The sequence below is a fragment of the Engystomops pustulosus genome, chromosome 1 (genome assembly GCF_040894005.1).
Source record: "Engystomops pustulosus chromosome 1, aEngPut4.maternal, whole genome shotgun sequence".
NCBI classification, from domain to species: domain Eukaryota; kingdom Metazoa; phylum Chordata; class Amphibia; order Anura; family Leptodactylidae; genus Engystomops; species Engystomops pustulosus.
Window position 1 is genome coordinate 117,444,407 of NC_092411.1, and position 22,862 is coordinate 117,467,268.

General features: G+C 39.3%; 1 protein-coding gene across 11 annotated transcripts in view; it reads left to right on the plus strand.

Annotated features, from left to right (window-relative positions):
- The window catches only part of TRPM3 (transient receptor potential cation channel subfamily M member 3), a 415,524-nt gene that overhangs the window by 371,531 nt on the left and 21,131 nt on the right, over nucleotides 1-22,862 (plus strand). For all 11 annotated transcript variants that reach the window (XM_072151012.1, XM_072150963.1, XM_072150982.1 and 8 more), the window contains 4 exons: nucleotides 2,427-2,678; nucleotides 4,684-4,858; nucleotides 19,205-19,355; nucleotides 22,353-22,552. In XM_072151012.1, the coding sequence (XP_072007113.1) occupies nucleotides 2,427-2,678; nucleotides 4,684-4,858; nucleotides 19,205-19,355; nucleotides 22,353-22,552 (778 nt within the window). The remainder of the gene's footprint in view (nucleotides 1-2,426; nucleotides 2,679-4,683; nucleotides 4,859-19,204; nucleotides 19,356-22,352; nucleotides 22,553-22,862) is intronic.

Sequence of the window (22,862 nt, forward strand, 5' to 3'; positions counted from 1 at the left end):
TCCGGTCTCCAGCGTTCCCAGGCGCTCTCCTGTCTCCAGTGTTCCCAGACGCTCCTGGTGGCTCCCATGTTCCCAGTGTTTCCGGACGTCTCCAAGCCACCAGCTCTCCTCCAAGGACTTGTCCATTCCTGTCTGCCTGGGTTGTGTGCCAGCTGCTGCCTGTGTGCCTGCCGTGAGTTCCAGCTTATCCTTCCAAGCCGCACTCCTGCTGTTACTCCTGGCTCGGACTGTGTCCTGCACCCCTGTTTCCCTGGCTGCCACCGCGGGCCTAGTCGGACCTGTGGAACGACCTGGTGGCACCCCGCCGCAGCAAGACCTTCCCGCTTTGCGGCAGGCTCTGATGAAGATCAGGTGCCACTTGGACTCCGGTCCTGGGTGTCGGCTAGTACCATCTACACCTCCCGCGGTGGTCCATAGGGTTCACTGGTCCACAGACTCCTCCTTCCCACAAACTCTAGTTCCGTGTCTGTGTACCATTACACAGAGCTGTGATTGGTGCCTACTAGACTCCAAGGTAGTCTTAGACACAAACGGTCACATCATTGATTCAGGCTGCCAATCACTTAATCAGCTGTAGATTGACTACTCTGCTTAACACAGGCTTATCAGAAATCAGAATGGTTATAAATTACAAATTATAAAACTTCAAGAAGAGTAAAATATTATCATAAATAACTGACACACACTAATTCAAATTAAGCTTAGTAAGGAAGAGCCAGAAGAGTGTTGCTGAACACTGAAGCTGGTCCATTTATGTTCCAATTAAGTATATAAATAGGCTCACAGTTCTAATAAAACTCACCTAGCCATTAAAGGGGTTTTCCCACTAAAGAAAATTCTCAAATTCCAATCCTCTTGTGATGTTTACGCAATAAAGATCATTTTAACCCCTTACTTTACAATTTTACTCAGTTTTTTTTTTTGCTGTTAAATTGAATCTCTAAGCAGACACATTATGATCCATCTAGTTCTGTGAGCTAACAATGTGGTTAGATTATCAGAGTACAGGTGTATACACAATTTCATTTAGCTTATGAACATTGTACTAGTATTTGACACAAAGAAAGAGAGATTAGAGATGAGACAGATCAGAGATGACGAGATGCATGAGATGCCTATTACACAGAGGCATGACAGACAAAGGCTTACAGACTTTTACACTGTCAACTCTGCTACATATTTGTTCCCACAGTTATGTGCCTGCTCCCCCCCTCCATTTCTCCGGATAACTTATCTGCCTGGAGTTTGCATCTTATCTTTCCAATGTTATGCTTGCTGGCAGGAAGTGAGTGGCTGTAAGCTCCAGAATGCAGGGGGACGGGGCTACAGGCCCAGAGCAGAGAGACAGAAATCAGCAGGAGTGATAGAGACAGGTTGAACTTATATTTGTGAAATGCTGTATTTTTGTTAATAACAGTGACTTTCAGAATGTGTTATTTTGTTATCCTGTGTACATATAAGAAACTTGTCTTTGTGGGAATACCCCTTTAATATATTAGGTCTGGAAAACCCCATAGACACACAGGGTAACTTAGGTGCAGAAAGGAATGAGTGTGTCTGAGACCGACAGTCACTGGAATGAGAGTGCCTGAGATAGACAGTCACTGCAATGAGAGTGTCAGACAGACAGTTACAGGAATGAGAGTGCCCCAGGCAGACAGTCACTGTAATAAGAGTGCCCCAGGCAGACAGTTATTCGAATGAGAGTGCCCAAGACAGACAGTCAATGGAATGAGAGTGTCAGACCGACAGTCACAGGAATGAGAGTGCCCGAGACAGACAGTCACTGGAATTAGAGTGCCCCAGGCAGACAGTCACTGTAATAAGAGTGCCCCAGACAGACAGTTATTCGAATGAGAGTGCCCAAGACAGACAGTCACTGGAATGAGAGTGCCAGAGACAGACAGTCACTGAAAGAGACTGCCAAAGACAGAAAGTGTCAGTGACAGAGAAGGTCAGTGCCAGAGACAGTCTGAAACAGTCTACAGATACATATAAAATATTTTTTTGTTAACCCATACTATTTGTTTAAACTAATAGCAGTTATTTAATATTCCAGGCAACGCCAGGAGCTACAGTTAGTATTAAATATAGTGTAACCTGTTCATCAGTGATCTGCTTTCCTCCTGCAGAGCACAGTCTTTCCTCCGACTATGAAGTAATTGGAGTTAGTGGGGGAGGGCCGAGGGTTAATTCTAATGCCGTATTTACATGTAGCATTGGAATTGTATTTTGAAATTGTGTCTCATATGTGTTTACAATGAAATGTATGTGATCAGTAATAAGCACTATGGGCCACCTTCAAAATTCTAATGAAACTTGCTGCCACTTTTTAATTACAACAGTTTTGGTAAGTGCTGAAAAAATGTAAATGTGACAAAGATTTAGATTATCTCTTTAGTACCAATTCTCTATATCATCTACAGATCTTGATGTCAGAACCAGGAAAGCTGTTGCAGAAGTTTAAAGTTTGGTTGCAAGAATATTGGAATGTTACAGATCTCATCTCCATCCTACTCTTCTCCATTGGGATGATGCTTCGCTTACAAGAACAGCCCTTCAGCAGCTATGGAAGAGTGATATATTGTGTTAACATTATCTACTGGTATATTCGTCTGCTAGACATCTTCGGTGTGAACAAATACCTTGGACCTTATGTTATGATGATTGGCAAAATGGTGAGCAGGATCTTTTGCATTTACTTTCCTGGAAAACATTAAATAACACTGGTTTAGAGCTTTAGGTGGCCCTACAGTTTAAGGTTATTTGGGAAAAAATATGGAGAATGTTTAAAGGATCGTCACTTCTTCTCTTTTTGCATCAATATTCAATATACTTTATAATGCAGAAGCTTAGCGAAAACTTCTTCACTTTTGTTTCTATCCAATACTAATACATGAAACCTGGACCCCTTCTGGACAGTGAAGTATTCTGTTTGTAGCAGTCATTTTTCAGTGGTTCTGTTAGGACTGTATATAACAGAACAACTCTGACACTGACTTAAACCCATACATTTATCAGGGTGTTAGCCAGTTAGCTTGGAAATGGTTATAAGAGGTCTAGAGTGTGGGAAACTAAGGATGGAAAACAAACTTAAGCTTAGGTTTATGACTTGAATGCTTCCTTTTGGTGCCAACTTTTATTTCGGAGCAGGGTTCAGGAATAAAGTTGTCACCATGAAAGGAAAAGCCTATGGCTACGGTACTTTCTCCTCTCTGTACACATTTAGCAGAGCAGCTAAAAAATAAATGAGATTAAGGTGGAGATTTCTTCCAACTGAAATAGTGACCTATCTATCAGTCAAGCAGCCATTGGCATCATAGGGTCATTAATCACAAGAAAAAACATTTTATATAAATGCACCTAAACTGGTATTAGCATGATAAAGCAGGGACACTTTGACTGTGGTAATTTTCTTCTATTTGTTATCCATGGGATCCTTCCTTCTAAAATCAGCTTTTGAAATTATGTTAATAAGCCAGTATTGCTCTGAGGGGCGTTATCAGAGCACCTCTGTGCTGTAGCTTCACAGGCTGTTACACTGTGAAGGAGCACTCCTCCGTCCCACTGTGTAAGATTATAGCAGGCAGAGAGAAGGGGAAGTGCTGAACAAGAAGGGACAGGGTGAGTCGTGCTCCATGTGTGCTCCAGTAGGACAGCGTGTAAAGCTACAGAAGGGAGCCGTTCTGGTAACAATCCCAATTTGGCTCAATAGCATAATTTTAAAAATTGATTTTAGAAGGAAGGAGGCCATGGAAAACACTTATAAGAAGATTGCCACAGTCACTGTACATGAGTCTATAAGTAAATGTCCCAGGCTTATCATGCTTCATTTTGTTAGTTGATTACCTTTAAGGCTACCTGTACATTTGTCATGGACCATGTGCATTAGTCTGGATCCATTTTTCATGGATTCTCTTAAACGGCAGTCTGTTCAAATAATAAACTAGGCCCTTAAAATAGCAGCAATGGCCACTATTCCAGTAAAAAGTATTGCAGTTAGTGTAGCCACGTGCCTTCCGTTCTAAAAATGGACAGAAGACTAGGTACATCTGCCCTATAAGAATTGTCAAACCACATCTTTCTTTTTCCAAGTTAGAGCTGATTTGCACATTTTCTTCCACTGAAAAGATGCACCCAATAAAAATTATTTTTTTCTTTGTAAGTTTGAAACTTTGCTTTCTCAGCTTCTAGTTTCTGAACGACTTGACTCATGGAATCACCAGAGTAGGATTTCTGTACGTGACATCAAGTTATCTTCCTACATAAACTGTATCATTGTGAGATCCCACACTTCTCAAACAAAGCCATGAAAGCCCACACATTACACTGTGCAAGGTCTGCCAGTCTCTTGCACGCAGTGCTAAAATCACACCATTTAACAAGCACGACGGTGTCAATAAGAAAAACAGAGAAAGTAGCTATACAAAAGTGAAGATACAGTGTGCAGAATAATGCCTCCTGTATGTCAGGATCTTTTCTTCATAGATATCATCTAACCTTGTAGATTCCTTCTTAAGACATAGTGGCTTTATAATATGATGTGTCCATCAATGATGATTGTCAACTAATATGTACATTTAACATTAGAAGTTAAATGCAAGGAAATCCGCTTTACCTTTTATATTGTTGTTTCCTATTCTTGTTTTTAAGTTTGTTGATCTTTATTTTAATTCCCTACAGATGATAGATATGATGTACTTTGTGATCATCATGCTGGTGGTGCTGATGAGTTTCGGTGTGGCAAGGCAAGCCATTCTGTTTCCGAGTGAGGAACCATCATGGAAGCTGGCTAAGAATATTTTTTACATGCCTTATTGGATGATCTATGGTGAAGTCTTTGCTGACCAGATAGACCGTAAGCAAGTCCTTTATGATATTTTAGTTACTATTCCAACTAATAACACAGTCTTACAAGTCTAGTCCAGTTTACCCCTTAAATAACTCAGGATAGAAGAGAGATTCCATTACAGTGAGCAAGCACTAGATAAACAGGTATTTTTCTCAAGTATTTACAGTACAGCAAATATAATTACATTTAATTCACTATTAGAATAAGTAACCACCACTTTATACATCATATTTTTGAGGAATCAGTTATAGGTGGAGTGTTTGGCCCCAGAGACTGGATCTACTGGAGAATCCTGTTTTAAGTGTTATCCATCCCAATTTACCAGCAGCTTGGACTATACAAAGCTTCAGACTTGTGTTGTTCGTAGCAGCAGGACTGTGAAACTGCATCACATTCCATAGTTGCAGCCGGAACACTGAGGAATCTCTTCAAACTGATGTGTACTTTGATCTCTGCATTCAAGAACTGCCATAGCTCTTCCTCTCTGCTGTATTATCTAACCAGAAGTCTGTTATTGCTCTTATTCAGAGGGGTGTATATAAACCTTAAAGATCTGTCACCCTTAAAAAACCCAGTAGGAGCTTCTTACTAAAGTAAGCAGCTCCTAGCGCTACCCCATTTTTAGCAGTGATAAACTGCTAGCTATATCACTACCCTCTGATAAAGCTAGCAGACACTGCAGTGCCATAGCCTCAGAACTCCGGACCAAACTTGCATCGGTCTGACGTATTCATGAGGGGGTGGTCCAAGGAGGCAGTGACTGCCGCATGAAGCCCGGTAGTCACTGCCAGCCTATGGCTGTGAGCTCTATCCGGCGTTTCAAGTTTATGGTGCTGCAGTGTCTGCTAGTTTTATCGGAGGGTTCAGATAAAGCCAACAGTTTAACACTGCTAAAAATGGGGTAGCGCTAAGAGCAGCTCCAACTGCATTTTTTTAGGGTGATAGGTCCTCTTTAAAATGATGCCTAAATGCAGGAGTATGACTGACTGGGTTCCATTTAATCATGTTTAACACAGAGCAAAATAAACATAACAATAGTAATGTATCCTTTGTTCCAAACCTGTAGCAATTTTTCACCCTAGTGAAGCATAAAAGAAAACAACCACCATTGTTTGCTGGTATTCATGCCTATTTATAGCTAGAAGGATCCGCTTCATTTGTTTTCTCCCTATGTGGTTTCTGCTATGTCTGTTACTTGTGTTTTTTCATTAGCCACTCCTTCACATTGGCTTTATTTTTCACATCCATGGTTCAATGATTTCCACTGATGCTTTACGAAGCCATTGATTTCTAATGGTGTTTTTACATTGGCTTGTATTTTCACTGATCTGTTGTCCGTTTATGAAATTATGAACGTGTCCTATTTTTTTCACTGATGCAATTCATGGAAGGCAATAGAAGTGGGATATTTATTATAGCGCCAGCGTGTGATAGCCCCGCCACTGCATTTTTGCAGCACGATAAATCAAGAAGCTCTAACCTCTTGATGTATCGGGCAGAGTCCTGCGAAACATTTATTTCTACACCAGGCCCTGTCTGGCGTAGAAATAAACGCAGTAGGCGGCTTATCACATGTGAAAAGTGCGCAGGCTTGGGGACAAAATGGAAGAAAAACTGAGACACAACACTGAGACAAAACACAACGGATACGTAAATAAAACTGAGCACCAGCGCCAATGTGAAAAAAAACAAATTGAGTTTGAGCCTGTACCTTGAAATGCCTGTAGCGGTGGACTTCAGTATACATATTGAAATATGTGGGGCTGAGCATTGCATACTGCATGTGCAGTACTTCAGTAAATGCAGTGGAATTTACAAAAAAAAATCATATTCTGATAACTGTTTTGTAACTTTTTTATTCTTTGGAGTGAGATTTGATGGGTTTTTTTGTGGCATTCACATATGGGATAATTTTTGCACAATTTTAATATCAATATTGTTATATCTTAATACGTCAGGCATTTTGGGATTTGAGAATATCTTACAAGTTTAACTTTTTTCGTTTATTTACATTTGAATTCTAGGGTAAGGGGAGTGAGAAGAATTTTTCCTTTTCCTATTTTTTTTTATATTTCTTATACCTTCTTTACTTTTCATTTGTGCTTTGTATGCTTAGTTGCAGTATATTGTGAATACAGTGCTCATACAAGCCATGAGAGCTGCTGTTAGGTTGCTGCAGTCAAGTTTGATTAAGACACTTAAGAGGTAAATAGCTTTGATCCGTGTCATCGCAAATTGGTGCAGCTAACAGCAAGTGTCTGCTTTATAATACAACAGACACTTGATCTGTATGTAGTGGGCTCAACCCTCTCCATACAGTCTTAGGCTACATTCACACAACAATTGTTGGGATGTATATCCAAGTTTGCAACCGGAAATACGCCTCCGAAGATGCTTATGGGCACAGCACAGGGAGCCATTTCCACAATAAAGATAGAGCAGACTTTATCTTCAGCCGTAAGAACGGCCATTGGGCACTTCTTCTTCCTCCTCACCACGCTACATGTGTATTGTGAAAGCAGTCATAGGGCACATTCACATTGGCGGATGTGTTGCATGTCCGTTTTGCATCCTTTGCTTGTTTTTTTTCTGCATCCGACAAAACACCAGTGAAAACAAGGGTCTATGGGTAAACAATTTATGCGGACCCATAGACTTCTATTGCTTTCCTTAATAAGGTCAGGTTTGAAAATATTTTCCGCGGACAATGGATCATTGAAAAATAAAAAGTGTGAAAACACTTATAGAAAACAAGGATTCTGTGAAAATCACTAAACCACAGACGTGAAAAACAAATCTAGTGTGAAAAAGGGGTTAATCCTTTATTACATGGTATTAATCTAATTACAGGCAGTCCCCGGGTTACATACAAGATAGGGTCTGGAGGTTTGTTCTTAAGTTGAATTTGTATGTAAGTCGAAACTGTATATTTTATAATGGAAGTTCTAGACAATCTTTTTTCTTTTGTCCCAGTGACAATTGGAGTTTCAAAATTTTTGGTGTAATTGGACCAAGAATTATCAATAAAGCTTCATTACAGACATCTTACAGCTGATCATTGCAGTCTGGGACTATAGTAAAGCATCCAGAGAGCTTTACCAGAGGTCACATGGGGCAGAGGGGTCCGTCTGTAACTTTGGGTTGTCTGTAAGTCGGGTGTCCTTAAGTAGGGGACCGCCTGTACTTAATTAGTGATCAGCATTTACTCTGAGGTTGCGTTCACATGTTGCAGTTAAAACTGCATCGCAATCAGCTTTGAGGCGGTTTTAGGGGCAGTTTTGTCAATTTCACAGGTGAAAGACATGAACTGAATGGGTGAATTTGATTTTGAAGGAGAAACCTGCTCCACAAATGTCATTCACCTGTTGATTTGATGTCTTTCACTTGTTAAAATAAGTAATGCCACCTAAAACCAACCCAAAAACTAATTGCGATGCAGTTTTAACTGCAACGTGTGAACGCACCCTTATAACCCATTCATGCAAGTAAAGCCCACTGGATGCCAAACTACTTACCTCACCATGGCACGTAGCCAAATTAAAGGTAAAGTCTGCCACACTTTATTTCAGTTGTCTGGCTCCATAACTGAATAGAAATGTCTCAAGCAGAACTGATGAGACGGCTGTGACAGTGCAACCATCTCCAGCAGTGCTTCGTATAACATGAAAGAGTTTCCATTAACAGTGAACAGTCCTATTTTGTATTAAGAACCCAGCAGCTCACATTTTTCTAACACTGTCACTTTTAGAAGTTGCTAATGTTTGATTGAGACTCAAGGCATAAGAGATGTGTTTACAATATGACACAAAAAGAACAGCACTTCTTAAAATAACCCTTTTATGAAGTAAACATGTTTGTTACAGAATCATGATAGGTGTTATCATACTGCATCAAAAGTCACATTATCCTTGCGAAAGAATACATGCCTTATAGGGAGAGATAGCGTATCATACAAAACACCTGCACAGACTGTGTGCAGTCAGCACACCATGGGTCATTTTCCAAGAGAAACAGCGGAGTGCAATGAATACAGTGTGTACGTTGTAGTCCAGGTCTTACTTAGGACAAGATCTCCTGGCAAGAACTTGTAAAATGTCAACATATAATAACTATGACACTAATCTAGGTCATCATAGCAGGTTGTGCAGACCTTTGGAAGAAAAGAGGGCACAATGTACCTGGTACTGACAACAGGGAATAAAGGGAGGAAGCCAATATGCTGAGAGGTGGAAACAGAAGCTTTTTGTGTGTTATTAAGGTACAGATGGCCATTTTTGGCTTCTCTATGTAAAATAAATATAGACAAGATGAAACAAAACTATATTTCACATTTTAAGACAATGCATAAGCCTGATGCAACATAGTGCTATTCTGTTATTTGCCAGTGACAAGCAGCAGGGACGTATTCTTTACCTAATACTTTGTCACAAGACCATTTTTCTAGTTTTAGTCTGAAGCCATCTCTTTGTAATTGGATGATCATTTTATAATGTATTTATGTTCCCTCTATCTCACCTTCAAGCAATTCAGGTCAATTGTCGTTAATTTACCCCTCTCACTACCTTTAGTGATAGCCTGTTGGCATGGTATTGAGAGTACAAGACTGGAAGTTAATATAATATAATATAATATAATATATTTATACATATATACATTACAAATACATGAAAGTATTTTTCTATTTCTAGAAGCATTTACTTGCTCACTCACTTACAGTATACCTGAGGGTCATTTGGATGATTTTGGTTTTCACGATTGTCTCCTACAAACAGCCATTGCCCTTATTGAGCAGCAAACACTGATCCAAAAGCCTTTGTAATAATAATTCCTTTATTTATATAGCGCACAATGATTCTACAGCGCTGCACAGAGCTTGACAAATTAGTCCCTGTCCTCAGTGGGGCTCCCAATCTAATCAACCTAACAGTATGTTTTTGGAGTGTGGGAGGAAACCGGAGGAAGCCCACGCAAACACAGAGAGAACATACAAACTCTTAGCAGATGTTGACCATGGGACTTGAATCCAGGTCCCCAGCGCTGCGAGGCTGTAATGCAAACGACAAAGCCACCGTGGCGACCATTATTGTGTCATTCAATTTGTAAGGCACTTTTATTATTGACTTCCATTAAATATTGTTAGTGACACTTGATGCATTGGTTTAGTTTTATGGAAAAGTCGCCAAAAGGTTAGCTGAAAGTAAAAACCTCTGTGAAGTTGATGCCATTTTGCACATATAAAGCTACATTCATATTTGCTAAACGTATCTATAGGCATATAGTGCCAGACAGTGGCATCCATTTTACTTCCTTCTAACCAGTCTTCATCGTATCCTGCTTCCTTTAACCTATAGCAAAGGCCATAATAGCCTATGGAGGATGGTTTCCATCCCCATCCTCTGCTGAGGGTATGCCCTGGGAGGAACCCATTGCTGTAACTGTCCAATCACTGGCTTAAGTTGATGTTTACTCCTCTATTAGTCATCAGTGGGGAGGGGAGCAACAGGACAACGTCACCCACTGTATGTGCATACAGAAGGGTACGCCTTGTCCATTGTTGTAAGGACATGTCTGAAATATCACTGAAACTGGTAACAGTTTCCTGCTATTTTCCTACAATTTTTTTGTAGACTATAACACCCAGGGTAAGGATTAGCTTAAGCTAAATAAAGGAATGGGCACATAAGTAAATAGTTGATGAACAATAAACTAACAATGTTTCAGTAGTGGCTAATAAACACTCAGCAAATATGCAAACTGGTGCATAGTGTGTAGCTTTATAACTAGTCAGATGGCCACTATGTACCAGTGTGCATGTGGCTTCATGGGGATTTATCACAATCCTTGAAACAAATAAAAATACAATTTTGTATTATAAATGTAGGCCATTGTGTAGTTATTTTAATAATTTATACTGTTCGCAGTAATAGTGTATAATGTGGCCCTGCTGTATACCCAAAATACATTAGTGGAGCAAAGGAAGAAGTAGGAAATAAGCCACTATGAAAGAAAGTCCAAAAAAGTAAAAAAAAATCTTGAGTTTGAAAATTATTTTACACATTATTTTTATGGAATTCCAAGTTAAGGTAGGTGAATGCCATAGATGGGGTGTTTTTCATGTATGATTTGTTATAAATAATGTATTTACTTGTAAGTGTTTTTTTATGCATGGGCACATGAACTGTAATGTAATCTAAATATAATTATAAAATGTTTCTAATAGGGAGATTCATTAATTTAAGGCTATGAAAGGATATCAATAACTTAGCACAACATACTATAAATACATGGAAAACATGAAATGTGCTTTAATATTTGAGTAAATCTGTTTTTCTAATGTGGTTACATTTGTTACAGATAAAAACCTTGTGTATTTGAGAAATGTACAGTTCAGATATGGTATGCAAACAGTTGCTTTATTCTTGTTTTATCCTATAGAGAACATAACTTAGCATGCACTCATGCTGACCTGCTATGACTTTTGGATACATTTACTGTATACCCCTGACAGCTTGAATTCCCTACTAAGTCTGCTTTTTCCATTCCTACACAGCATTGGAATAAAATTTTATGTATACAGTTTTAACTCAGTTCATCAGTTCATTACATAATTTATGTGATTTTACCAAACCAAATGTTAAATCTGGCAGTAAAACGCATAACTAAATCCATTGTGAACCATTACATCATTACTTACATGGGGAACTAATTTCCAACCTCTAAAATAAAGTGGATTCCATATGTTGTCATTGTGAGTAGTAAAATAATGAAAGCCAGTATGATATATTATCCAGTCACTACAGTGACAAAAGTATTATTATAGCCCACTTGTAGGTTATCTTTACTATATCCCTGTCTGACTGCAGTGTTTTATTTCAAATTTTCTATTAAGAAAGAAAAAAAAAAGTTACAAAAATTAATAAATTAAAAAATAAAAAGAAACTTTTTTCATTAAAATATTAGTTCAGGTTAAGGTTTTCTGTATTTTCATGACTATAAAAATTGTAGATTCACACTGATGGCATCAAAACTATGAATTAACAAATGTGGAATTATATACTGTTTATATTGTGCAATTTCTTCCAAGTAAAAGGACGCCCCATACGTCTGGGCACGTGGCTGGGCTCAAAAGGGAAGGAGCACCGTTGAACTTTTGTAGGGCAAATTTTGATAGAATTGTTGTCAGGTGTCATGACGTGTTTGCAGAGCCCCTGAGGCCGTTTTCACAAGAGCAGGGGCGTAACTACAGTGGTAGCAGCCATAGCAGCTGCTATGGGACCCACAGTGTAAGGGTGCCCCGGTATCTGACCTGACACATTAAAAAATGGAGGATGTGAACCATTATATACATATTATGCACCACATTGAGCAGCATATTTTTCAGTGCATAAATGTGTGTATGTATGTAAGAGTGTATAAATGTGTGAGCATACAAATATGTATATTTTCTGAGGGTTTAGGAGGCCCCATTCAGACATCTGCTATGGGGCCCTGCCTCTCCAAGTTACACAAGAGGCATTTTGGTTGCGTTTTGAAACGCAATCCAAAGGTTCCACCTGCAATTCCATGTTGCAGTAAGATTGCTTTCCTTCCCGTTACCAAAACGTGTGATCACTAGTGGAGCCTTTGAATTGGGTTTTCAAACGTGAACGTGGCCTCAGGTACCACAAACTCTTATCCCAGAGAATTTGTAAACTTTTTATCATGTGGTATAGGGCATTCTAACCCCTTGCCACTGATGGACTTTTTCCAATTTACTTTCTGTTTATCACTCCCCACTTTCAAAGATCAATAACTTTTTTATTTTCCATGTAGACAGCTGTATGAGGGCTTGTTTTCTGCACAACAAATTTCACTTTCTAGTGACGGTAATTTATATTACATGCCGTTTACTCGGAAATGGAAATAAAATTTAAAATGCGGTAAAATTGACAAGAAACCGCATTTGCGCCATTTTCTTGTGAACTTTCACAGTACATTCTAAATGGCATCTCTAATATATTCTTTGGTTTGGTACAATCACAGGGACATTACATTTATATAGGTTTTTATTAGTTGTTAATAGATTTAAAAACAATTACAGTAAAACCTTCTTACCAAAAAAAAATATATATTAATTTTAGCATACTCCAAACTTTTTCATACTTAAGAGTACAGAGTTGGCTAAGGTGTCATTTTTTCCAGGACAATCTGACATTTTCATTGCTACCATTTTGGGACAGTGCAACCTTTAGACCACTTTTTATTACATTTTTTTAATTGCGATCGGCATAAAGTGGGGGTTCAGACATTTCGGCGCATTTTTCCATTACAGGGTTCACTGCCGGGCATAACTGTTTTTATATTATAATAGATTGGGAATTTCGGATCGCAGTGATACCTAACATAATTGGGCTCATTTACTAAGGGTCCGAACACTGCACTTTCGTCGGGTTTCCCGAATATTTTCGTTTTCCGCTGAATTGCCCCAGGATTTTGGTACACGCAATCGGAATTTTGCGCATCAGCACCGGCTTGCACGCGTCAGAAATCGGGGAGCGGGCCGTCAAACAACCCGACGGATTCGTACAAACCGTGGAATTAAAAAAAGGATTTCTGTCGCAAGATCAAGCACTCACGTGCACCAGGAAGAAGCAGGTGAACTCCGGCAGACCTCGGCTCAGCAGCGACACAAGAAAGAACTTGGACGCACGATGTTAGTGAATCGCCCCGTACTCGAATCCACGTCAGACAACGCACCACGGGATCGCGACAGGACCGTAAATTAAATCTGCCCCATTGTGTTTTTCCACTTTTTTCCACACTATTTATTGTTTTATATGTGTTAGGGGCTTTTGGGACATTTTAATGAATTTTATTTTTAATTTTTATTTATACTAGCTTATGAACTAGTGATCATGTGATAACCGTTTATTGCAGTGCATTAGGAATGTCAGCCTATGCACTTGCATAAGCTGACACGCACACTGCTGGACCGAGCAGGCTCTGCTTTGGACAGACTCGGGGACCTTCATTAGGTCCTCAGGGTTAAGAATACTAAACTGAGCATTGTATACATATTATATATCAACTCATAAAAAGAACTAATTCACTATTTTATATCCTAACTAGATACTATTTTCCCTCCAAAACAAGAAAAGTTAATTTCCCTCCTTAGGGGACCTATGCATTTGAAATACCATTAAAGGGAATCTGTCATCACAATTTTACAAATACAGTTAGTGGAAAGTTCCCATACAGCCCTATTGACTAACTGAAACACTTCTTTTAGCTGTTGTTTGTTTGTAAATTGTTTATTCCAAATCCCCTTGTTCTCCTTGAGAACCTGCCACTAGCAGTATATGTGAAAATGTGGTGAAAGTTTCCCTTTACAGATGAGATTCATTAACCTTCCTTGGTTGGAAATTCAATGCTGAGCTATTATCAAGACTATGATGTTGCTTGATGGCGAGGGCAAATCTTGGCTTTTGGCCACTTGCCCATGTGCCTGTGCATTCCAAGAAAAATGCTATAAACAATGGAGGGATTTTCCAAACTGAACCTCATATCACTGGGCGAACTCAACATTTAATTTCAGTCCAGTGATACGAGTTTCAGTCCTTAATATCACTCCAGTACATGGAGCAATTGTCTCGAACTGCACTAATAGGCAAGTGGCCTAAGGCTTTGCTAGCATCATTTTAGAGCTTTCCAAGAGATTTCTACTTCAGGAATATACCTTGGCATATACTTCTAGCATAAGGCTCAAATTTATGGCACTGTATAGGAATAGAGTGGTTTACATGGTCCATAAACTCCAGTGCAAAAAATTTGTACTGCCCGTTTTTCAAAATAAAGGCCATCTTATACCACCCAAAAGGACTCTTTTTGGTAAACGCAGCTCCAATGGATATGTGCAGAGTCTGACCAGTTAATAATGAACCAGGTCCTGGTGACCTGCAGTAAAAATATTTTGGTGGGAATGGCTGCTGCAAAATGTTTTGCTTTCTGATATATACGGATACCTGTAACAAAACAATTAGATATGAAATAGTAAAACACTGTATAAACTGGAGCAGTGGACAGTAAACTTTTAGTGACCAGGCAAATAAAGGACACCATAAGGCAAATAAAACCATGAGATTTATCAAGAGTATAGACTGATTGAGAAGGAGGCAGGAGACATGGGACTACAGGCCTACATGAAATCCCTAAACTCTGTTGTTTATATGAAGGATCCCTGCCCTTGGCTTCTGTCAGCTACTTGTGGACCAGTGGTTGGTGCACAGACAGCTCTGGAGCCTAAGGAGGAAGGTAACTTTTCGATCCAAGCCTATAACTATAACATGGGAACATCTTCTTTCAGCCAAAAGTTCACCAGGTTCACCATTGTCACAGGGAATCTTTTCTGTAAGCGCAGTAAGACTAGAACTCGACGCCACAGGATGTTGTGATGGATGGTTAAGACACCTGATACGTTCAAGAGGGGCCTGGGTGCCTTTCTTATAAAGCATAAAATATTGTGTTATGGGAACATTGTGGGAGTTTAATTGACGTTTAGTCTGACTGCTATTTTGGAGTCAGGAATGAATCCTCCCCCCCTACTATTGAATAATTGGCATCATTGGGGTTTTTTTCCTTCTTCTGGATAAATGCTATATTATTATAGGTTGGACTTGATGAACGTGAGTTTTTATTCAACCGAATCTACTATAAAACTAAGATACAATGTAATGTGCAATAAATCACTCAACAAAATTGTTTCCGTTTTTTAATGCAAAATAACAAATGCTAGATTGATAGCAGGAGATGTTTCCTTGCAAGCAGGTGGATGTGTTGACAACAAATGAATGACTCGGGAAACATATACGTCCAATAATTTCCTTTCTGGTTGCCCCTTGTAAAAAGACATTTTAGTCATTTAGTATACAGTATATGTTTGTAGCCAGTGCTTTATAAGGCTGGAGAAGAAATGCAAATTTATTTTGTCTGTATTTGTTGTAAAGCATTATGCTATTACTATAATTCTATGTAAAACACTTCTGTGTAGTCACTGTTTAGACTACCAAAATATTTGTATGTCTTGAGTTAAAGAAAACTTTAAAAACACCATTTTCCAAATTTTACATGCTGGTAAAGGGAATCCTGCTTCTGTTTCATTGCAAATCAGTAATGTGGACCCAAAAATGTTCTAGAATGGTTTGGAAGTAGTGAAAATATAAATATGCAGAGCTTGTGATGTAAATCAGAAGCCAAAATCCCTAAAAAAAAACTATTTATTAACTATTGTTAAATGTTCTTGTAAAATAAATGGTCCTAAAGACAGCAACTTCACTGACAAGAATAAACTGAAATATATTAGGCAACGCTATAATGATTTGACTTCTACTTTCATGTACATTTTCACAAACCCTTGCCTTAAAAATAATATATAACCTTTTGTATCAGATATAGTATGCCATACACTACTGTGAAGTTTACACTTTCATTTTTTTTGGTTTCCTAGATGAATCGTAAACAGGTAATCTTCATGGTTATGCACAGATTGACCTTGCACTGCACAACAAGTCAGATTAATAATCTGGTACTGAGGTGTCAGACAACCCTATGGTTATTACTTGGTACCTGGCAAGTCTCCCAAACAAGTAAAATGGAACTTCTTTTTGTGGGTTCAAGGTTCTGTAAACCTGTATAAATCCAACTAGCAAAATATGAAAGAGTAATTTGTAAATTGGATTTATAAACGCACTTGCGCCACAATTCTGGTGGTTTTGCACCAAAACACTGTCTAAAATGCCCTGCACCACAGTTATCAAGGCTTTTAGACCTTTTTTGGCACTTTCCCAACTAGTCCAATTAAGGAAGCATGGCTTTTGGAAGATGGGCATGGCCTAGAAGGAAAGGGGCATGACTTGCGGGAAATCGTCAATGCGCCCAAAAATCTGCCATAGCCAAAGACTTTTTGACAAAGACAAAGGGGTCTCAGGTTACACCAGTTTCTAGGTGGAAAACACTAGTTTTTTGCTGCGCCAGATTTATCACTGTGATGATGAATTCTGGTGCAGGATAAGACTGTCGGTTCCTACTTTAGACCTACTTTTAGTTGGTCTAAGCTATGTGCCACACCCACTTAATCGGAGAAGTCTGGAAACTGCCAAAACAAGGTCTTAAAACCTTTATAACTGTGGTGCAAGGCATTTTAGACAATGTTTTTGGAACAAAAGCACCAGAATTGTGGTGCACTTGCATTTATAAATCCACCCCAAAGTGTTTTCTAGCTAGAAACTGGCAGTACCTGAGACATATTGTTAAATCCCCCCTCCCCCCACACCAATTTATTGAAACTGCATTTGGGAGAAGTACAATTTTGAGCAGTGTATGCAGATGCATGAAAATGTTTTGCGCTTTTTCCTATAAAATTCATAGTTCCTGAGAAAATCATTGAAGGTTCTGTCAAAATAAGGTGAATGCCTACGAAATCTGTATTATCTCAGTTTCCTAACTTAAAGAGGTTAATCGCTTATATTCAGGATAGGTCATCAATATTTTATCTGTGGAGGGCTAACACCCTGTCCACGAACTGATCATCTGTTTTGCCAATAGTAAAAAAAGGAAATGGAGCCAAAAGCATTTTATGCACCTATGTTGGCCTGAAGCCATCACTGCTACCATTAATCCCATTATGAAAGGGATCACTACAGTAACATATATCCAACTGCTGTTACTGTAGGCCATGAATGTAATAGACTGTAAAATAAGATATCCTGTCCAGCCTCTTTAAGGTCACTAACAGAGTCACCACTAGTGCAAGCTGGGGAAATCTAAAAAAATTTTAAAATTATAATTCCTCTAGCTGAGGTGTATAGAGGCCTTTAAGTTGCATATACAACTCAGGTATTAAATTGATCCAAAATTATCTGTTTTATTTGTATAGCTCTTCATTATGAGTAAACTGCAACAACATTTCGTCCATAGTTACTGCCTCATCCAATTCCACTTAGTCTTCGCTAAAAATTTTAGGTAATAAAGTGGAGTTTCACCTATCTGCATGATGTTTTGAAGGGGCATAGGTATTCAGTGGCGTAATTAGAAGGTGATGGGCCCCAGTGAAAAGTCTGTGCCAGGCCCCCGACTATAATGTATGGTTTATAGAAATAGTCTTCTCATATGGGAAAGTGACACCTTATGGGCCCCCAAAGCCTCTTGGGCCCGGTTGCGACCGCACCCTCTGCACCCCCTCAAGTTACGCCCGTGCAGGTATTGGTTTTGCTGTTAAGGTATGAACACTGAGTGCCAGGGTAAGCCAATCTTAAACTTTGGACCCAGCAGAAAAAGACACCACGCTAGCGCTACATCATGTCACTACATTATGGATGACACATCACAAAGGCCTAGGCACAATCCACCTGATGATGAATTGGAAAAAAGAATCCAGTGAGCATTTTGGAAAACATTTTTAATTTCCATTTTTAAATTGTTGATTTACGGATGTTTTTAAATTTTAAATTAATAAAACTTATTTCTGTCATGAAACCAATGACCTGATTTCAGGTCAGTCTAGGAATCTCTGCTTTCTGGTTTTATTCCAGTACAGAGAGCTACCCCCTCTTTCCTGTTTCGGTGAAATGCTTAAAGGGGCTCAGTCCATTAGCTAGGCCAGTTCCCTTCTCTGTTTCTGAATGAGACATAATAAGAAGGGGTTTATTGGCAATGTACTGAGCCAACAATCCCACTTCATTACACTGGCCCAGAGAGCAGCGTTCTCTGACTTTGTGCAATTCATTTAAATTAAGAAAAACATCTCTATAACTTTTTTTTTAGTAAGAAAACCATAATAAACTTATGTAATTTGAGAAACAGATAGCGACAGATAGATATATCCAAAGACATTTTGCAGCATTAAATAGAGAGCACTAGACAGCTTGCTTACCTCCAGAAATGTATCCAGCTTTAAATATCCTACACTCCTAGTGAAATGACAGATTGTACATATTTGTGGCATTTGAGAAACATTGCAATGTACTCTTTCATGCTAGATCAGGTGTATGTAAGCAGGGATATTTATTGTGGTGGAAGTGGAAACATATTGCTGTCTGCTGGCAAAATCCCATTTATTTTAGATTGTCCCATGAGATGTTTGTCATGGTGAATACAGATTTTGTTCATATAAGTCACTGCCTCTCATGCATTCCATTCAGGAGGTGGCCATCTACAGTGTCATACAGGAGTCTGAGCTGTAAATAAATGTGACTAGTGCATGAATACAGCATGTAAGCCTTGCTATCAGTTTGGGACTTCATTCCTAGAAAATTTTCTTACGCCTGATTGGACAAGACACTATAAATCTAAGACTGACTCTCTTATAATTTCTTTTAGCTCCCTGCGGATATAATGAGACTGGAGAAGATGGGAAAATAATTCAGCTTCCTCCATGCAAGACGGGAGCATGGATTGTTCCTGCTATCATGGCTTGTTACCTATTAGTGGCAAATATTCTTCTAGTAAACCTTCTCATAGCAGTATTCAAGTAAGTCCGGATTAAAGTTCGTATTATACTGTACCTTAAAGGAGAACTTTACTTTAGAAAAATAAATTCGTTAATACATTACTTTAGAAAAATATAAACAGCATTCTTCCAGTAAAAATGACATAAATTGATAGAACATTGTGAATATTTAGTTTAAAAGGGTTTGCCACTTTAATACAAAACAGAGCTACATAAACTGTTTGCTATATAAATAAAGGAATTAATATTATTAAAACTTTAAGTAGAAGACCCCAATAGTGTCACCCATTTTATACTTACCTTCTTAAAGTTTCCTGTTAGTTGTTGGGTGCTGGGGGTCACGTGGTCAGCCAGCAGCAGGACTCATGACTTCCTGTTGGCTTCTAGGGGATAGAGGTCATTATAGTGCAGACGTACATGATATGGGAATGGTCACTGCTGAGGTAGACATTCATACAGTAATGATTACATGGCCCACTCCATCCACTAGAAGCCGGAAGGACACAGGACATCACAGAAGGTCCCTACTGCTGCTGCACAAGGACCCTGTGACCTGCGGCTTACAGAGGCAAAAGCGAAACTTTAAGTATGATATCGATGACCATTTTAGGGTCATATACCTACCCTGTTAGGTTTTGTTTCATTGAGTAACCCTTTTCAACTAGTACTGTTTGTCCATTATATGTGGGTTTGTAAATGACTAATTTCTTTCTGCTGGCTCCCTATTGCCAGACTGAAATGCATCATGGGAGCTAATATGACAACTGCACTGTGAGAACTAAGCTCCCAAGTCACATGTATTGAGAGTACATAGAACATTGAAAGCAGAATGGAGCAAAAAAAAACTGGAAATAAGGGTTGCAGTAATTTTTAATGTATGCAAAATGGAATTACACATATTATTGATTTGCAGCAGCTATAAAAGTCACATTAAGACACATTTACCAACAACATTGCAAACTGCACTAAATGCAGTTTGCCTGTAAAGCGTAGAGGGCGCCAGATTCAGGATTTCTGACTCACAATCTTCATGAGTCTGGGGTCCCCTGCACTGCCCTGACAGAGTGGACCACTTTTATTTTGGTGCACGTTTAACATGTGGCATGCAACGCAATTCTGCATGTTAAATCTGGCGCACAGTCCGACTGAGCATTGGGATGCCCCCTAATTTCTGTCGCATGATTCCTAGTGCAGCTAGGAGAATGTGCAAAGTCTGACAGAAAACTGGCGCACGGCCAGTAAATGCGCCCCATTATTCCTAATTTTAGAAGTGTTTACATCTTGGATTATGATTTTATAAACATACAGCGGTCTGGCGTATCCATGAGGGGGCAGTCCAAGGCGCTGCTTCTCTCCCCTCCTACTTCATATGCCGGCGGTGATTGCCAGGTTTAATTCGGCAGTCACCACCTCCTAGTCCCGCCACCTCATGAATAAGCTGGACCGCTGTGAGCTTGGTTCAGCATTCCTATTGTACAGCGTGGCAGTGTCTGCTAGCTTTATCGGCGGACTCCCATAACACTAGCAGTGTAACACTGCTACATCTGTTGTAGCACTAGGAGCTGTTTAGGTTAGTAAGCGCCTCCTAGTGCCTTTTTTATGGGTGACAGGTCCTCTTTAAGGTGAATTTTCGGTAACATAATGATTATTGCTTATCAGCCTTACTTTGACAACAAGTGAATATAAAAGTGTATTTCCTTACCACTCCCCTTAACTAAAGATGTCCAGATATGTATGTGGAGAGCAGCTTTTCTGGTCAATATTGTTTCTCAATATTGTGCTACAAAGGGATTTTCCTATATGTGTCTAAATACCCAGTGGTTGTGGTTTAACAGAAAAATACCACTGGATTCTAACTTTATAAACCTTTCACACTGCTGGGTAGTTCCCAGCAGCATGGATATGGGCATATATTACTTGATTTGCATCAGTATGGCATCCATTTATATCCTCATGAACTATTTTATGAATCATCTGTGAAAAATGGATCTAACTAGTACAGGCGGTCCCCTACTTAAGGACACCCGACTTACAGACAACCCATAGTTACAGACGGACCCCTCTGCCCACTGTGACCTCTGGTGAAGCTCTCTGGATGCTTTACTATAGTCCCAGACTGCAATGATCAGCTGTAAGGAGTCTGTAATGAAGCTTTATTGATAATCCTTGGTCCAATTACAGCAAAAATTTTGAAACTCCAATTGTCAATGGGGCAAAAAAAAAAAATTGTCTAGAACTTCAATTATAAAATATACAGTTTCGACTTACATACAAATTCAACTTAAGAACAAACCCCCAGTCCCTATCTTGTACGTAACCTGGGGACTGCCTGTACAGTGGTTCTCAATCTTTATAATGCTGTGACCCCGCAATACAGTTCCTCATGTTGTGGTGACCCCAAACCATGTACAAGAATATTGTATTTGTGCCAAAAAATGCAATAAAATTGTGGCTCCGATGGCTTTAGGCGACCCCTGTGTTTTGGTCGTTCGACCCCCGCCAGAGTCGCGACTCACAGGTTGAGAACCACTGAACTAGTAGATACTATTTGACGGCACGAATGCATGGTCCGTGAAATAACAGACTTGCACTTCCATTAAAAAGAATTGCATTTGGTCACCTGCTTTTAGTCCAGAACTTAAAAATCCAGTTTGGGCCTTGGTTCTGGTACTAAACCAAGACCACAAGTGATGCTGTCAGTTCAGGACATTAGACCTGATGTCAAAACTGAATTTGCAACTATACTAATGGGATTTCAGCTTGATTTGCTTAACATGAATGGGTTGTGGCAGTATGACCCCAGCCCTATGTCATTGTTATTCAGCTTGATACACACCAGTGCAGCCTATTGTAAAGGTCCTAATGTTGATTCTTACAGATGCATTGTTGTATTGGCCTACCAATATATTCTGGATTTAGATGGGATTTACATACAATACATATGTTTAGATTAAGTAATAGGATGATTTTTCCTGTGGTTATTATGAATTTCTGAATAAAACTTTTGTTTTGTTTTAGTAACACATTCTTTGAAGTCAAGTCCATCTCAAACCAGGTTTGGAAATTCCAACGATACCAGCTGATTATGACATTCCATGAAAGGCCCGTCTTGCCACCTCCTTTAATTATTTTTAGCCATTTCACTATGATTTGTAAACACCTGTGTTGTCGCTGGAGAAAACATGAAAGTGACCAAGATGAAAGAGACTATGGATTAAGTAAGACTTGTACTATATCCCACATTTTAACACTTACTGTTCACATTATAGTGTGTTGTAAGTGGTAGACGGGAGAATGTTTGTTATCAGTGGAGGAAGGGGAGAATGTGTTGTGAGTGGGGGAGGGGGGAGTGTCTTGTGAATGGGGGATGGGGGAGTGTGTTGTCAGTGGGGGTGGACGGAGTATGTTATCATTGGGGAAAGGGGAAGTCTATGTGTGTTGTCAGTAGGGGAGTGTGTGTGTTGTCAGTAGGGGAGCCCTACTGGGGGCCCTGTTGGAAGTTCAAGTGTAACAACTGCTCCATTCACT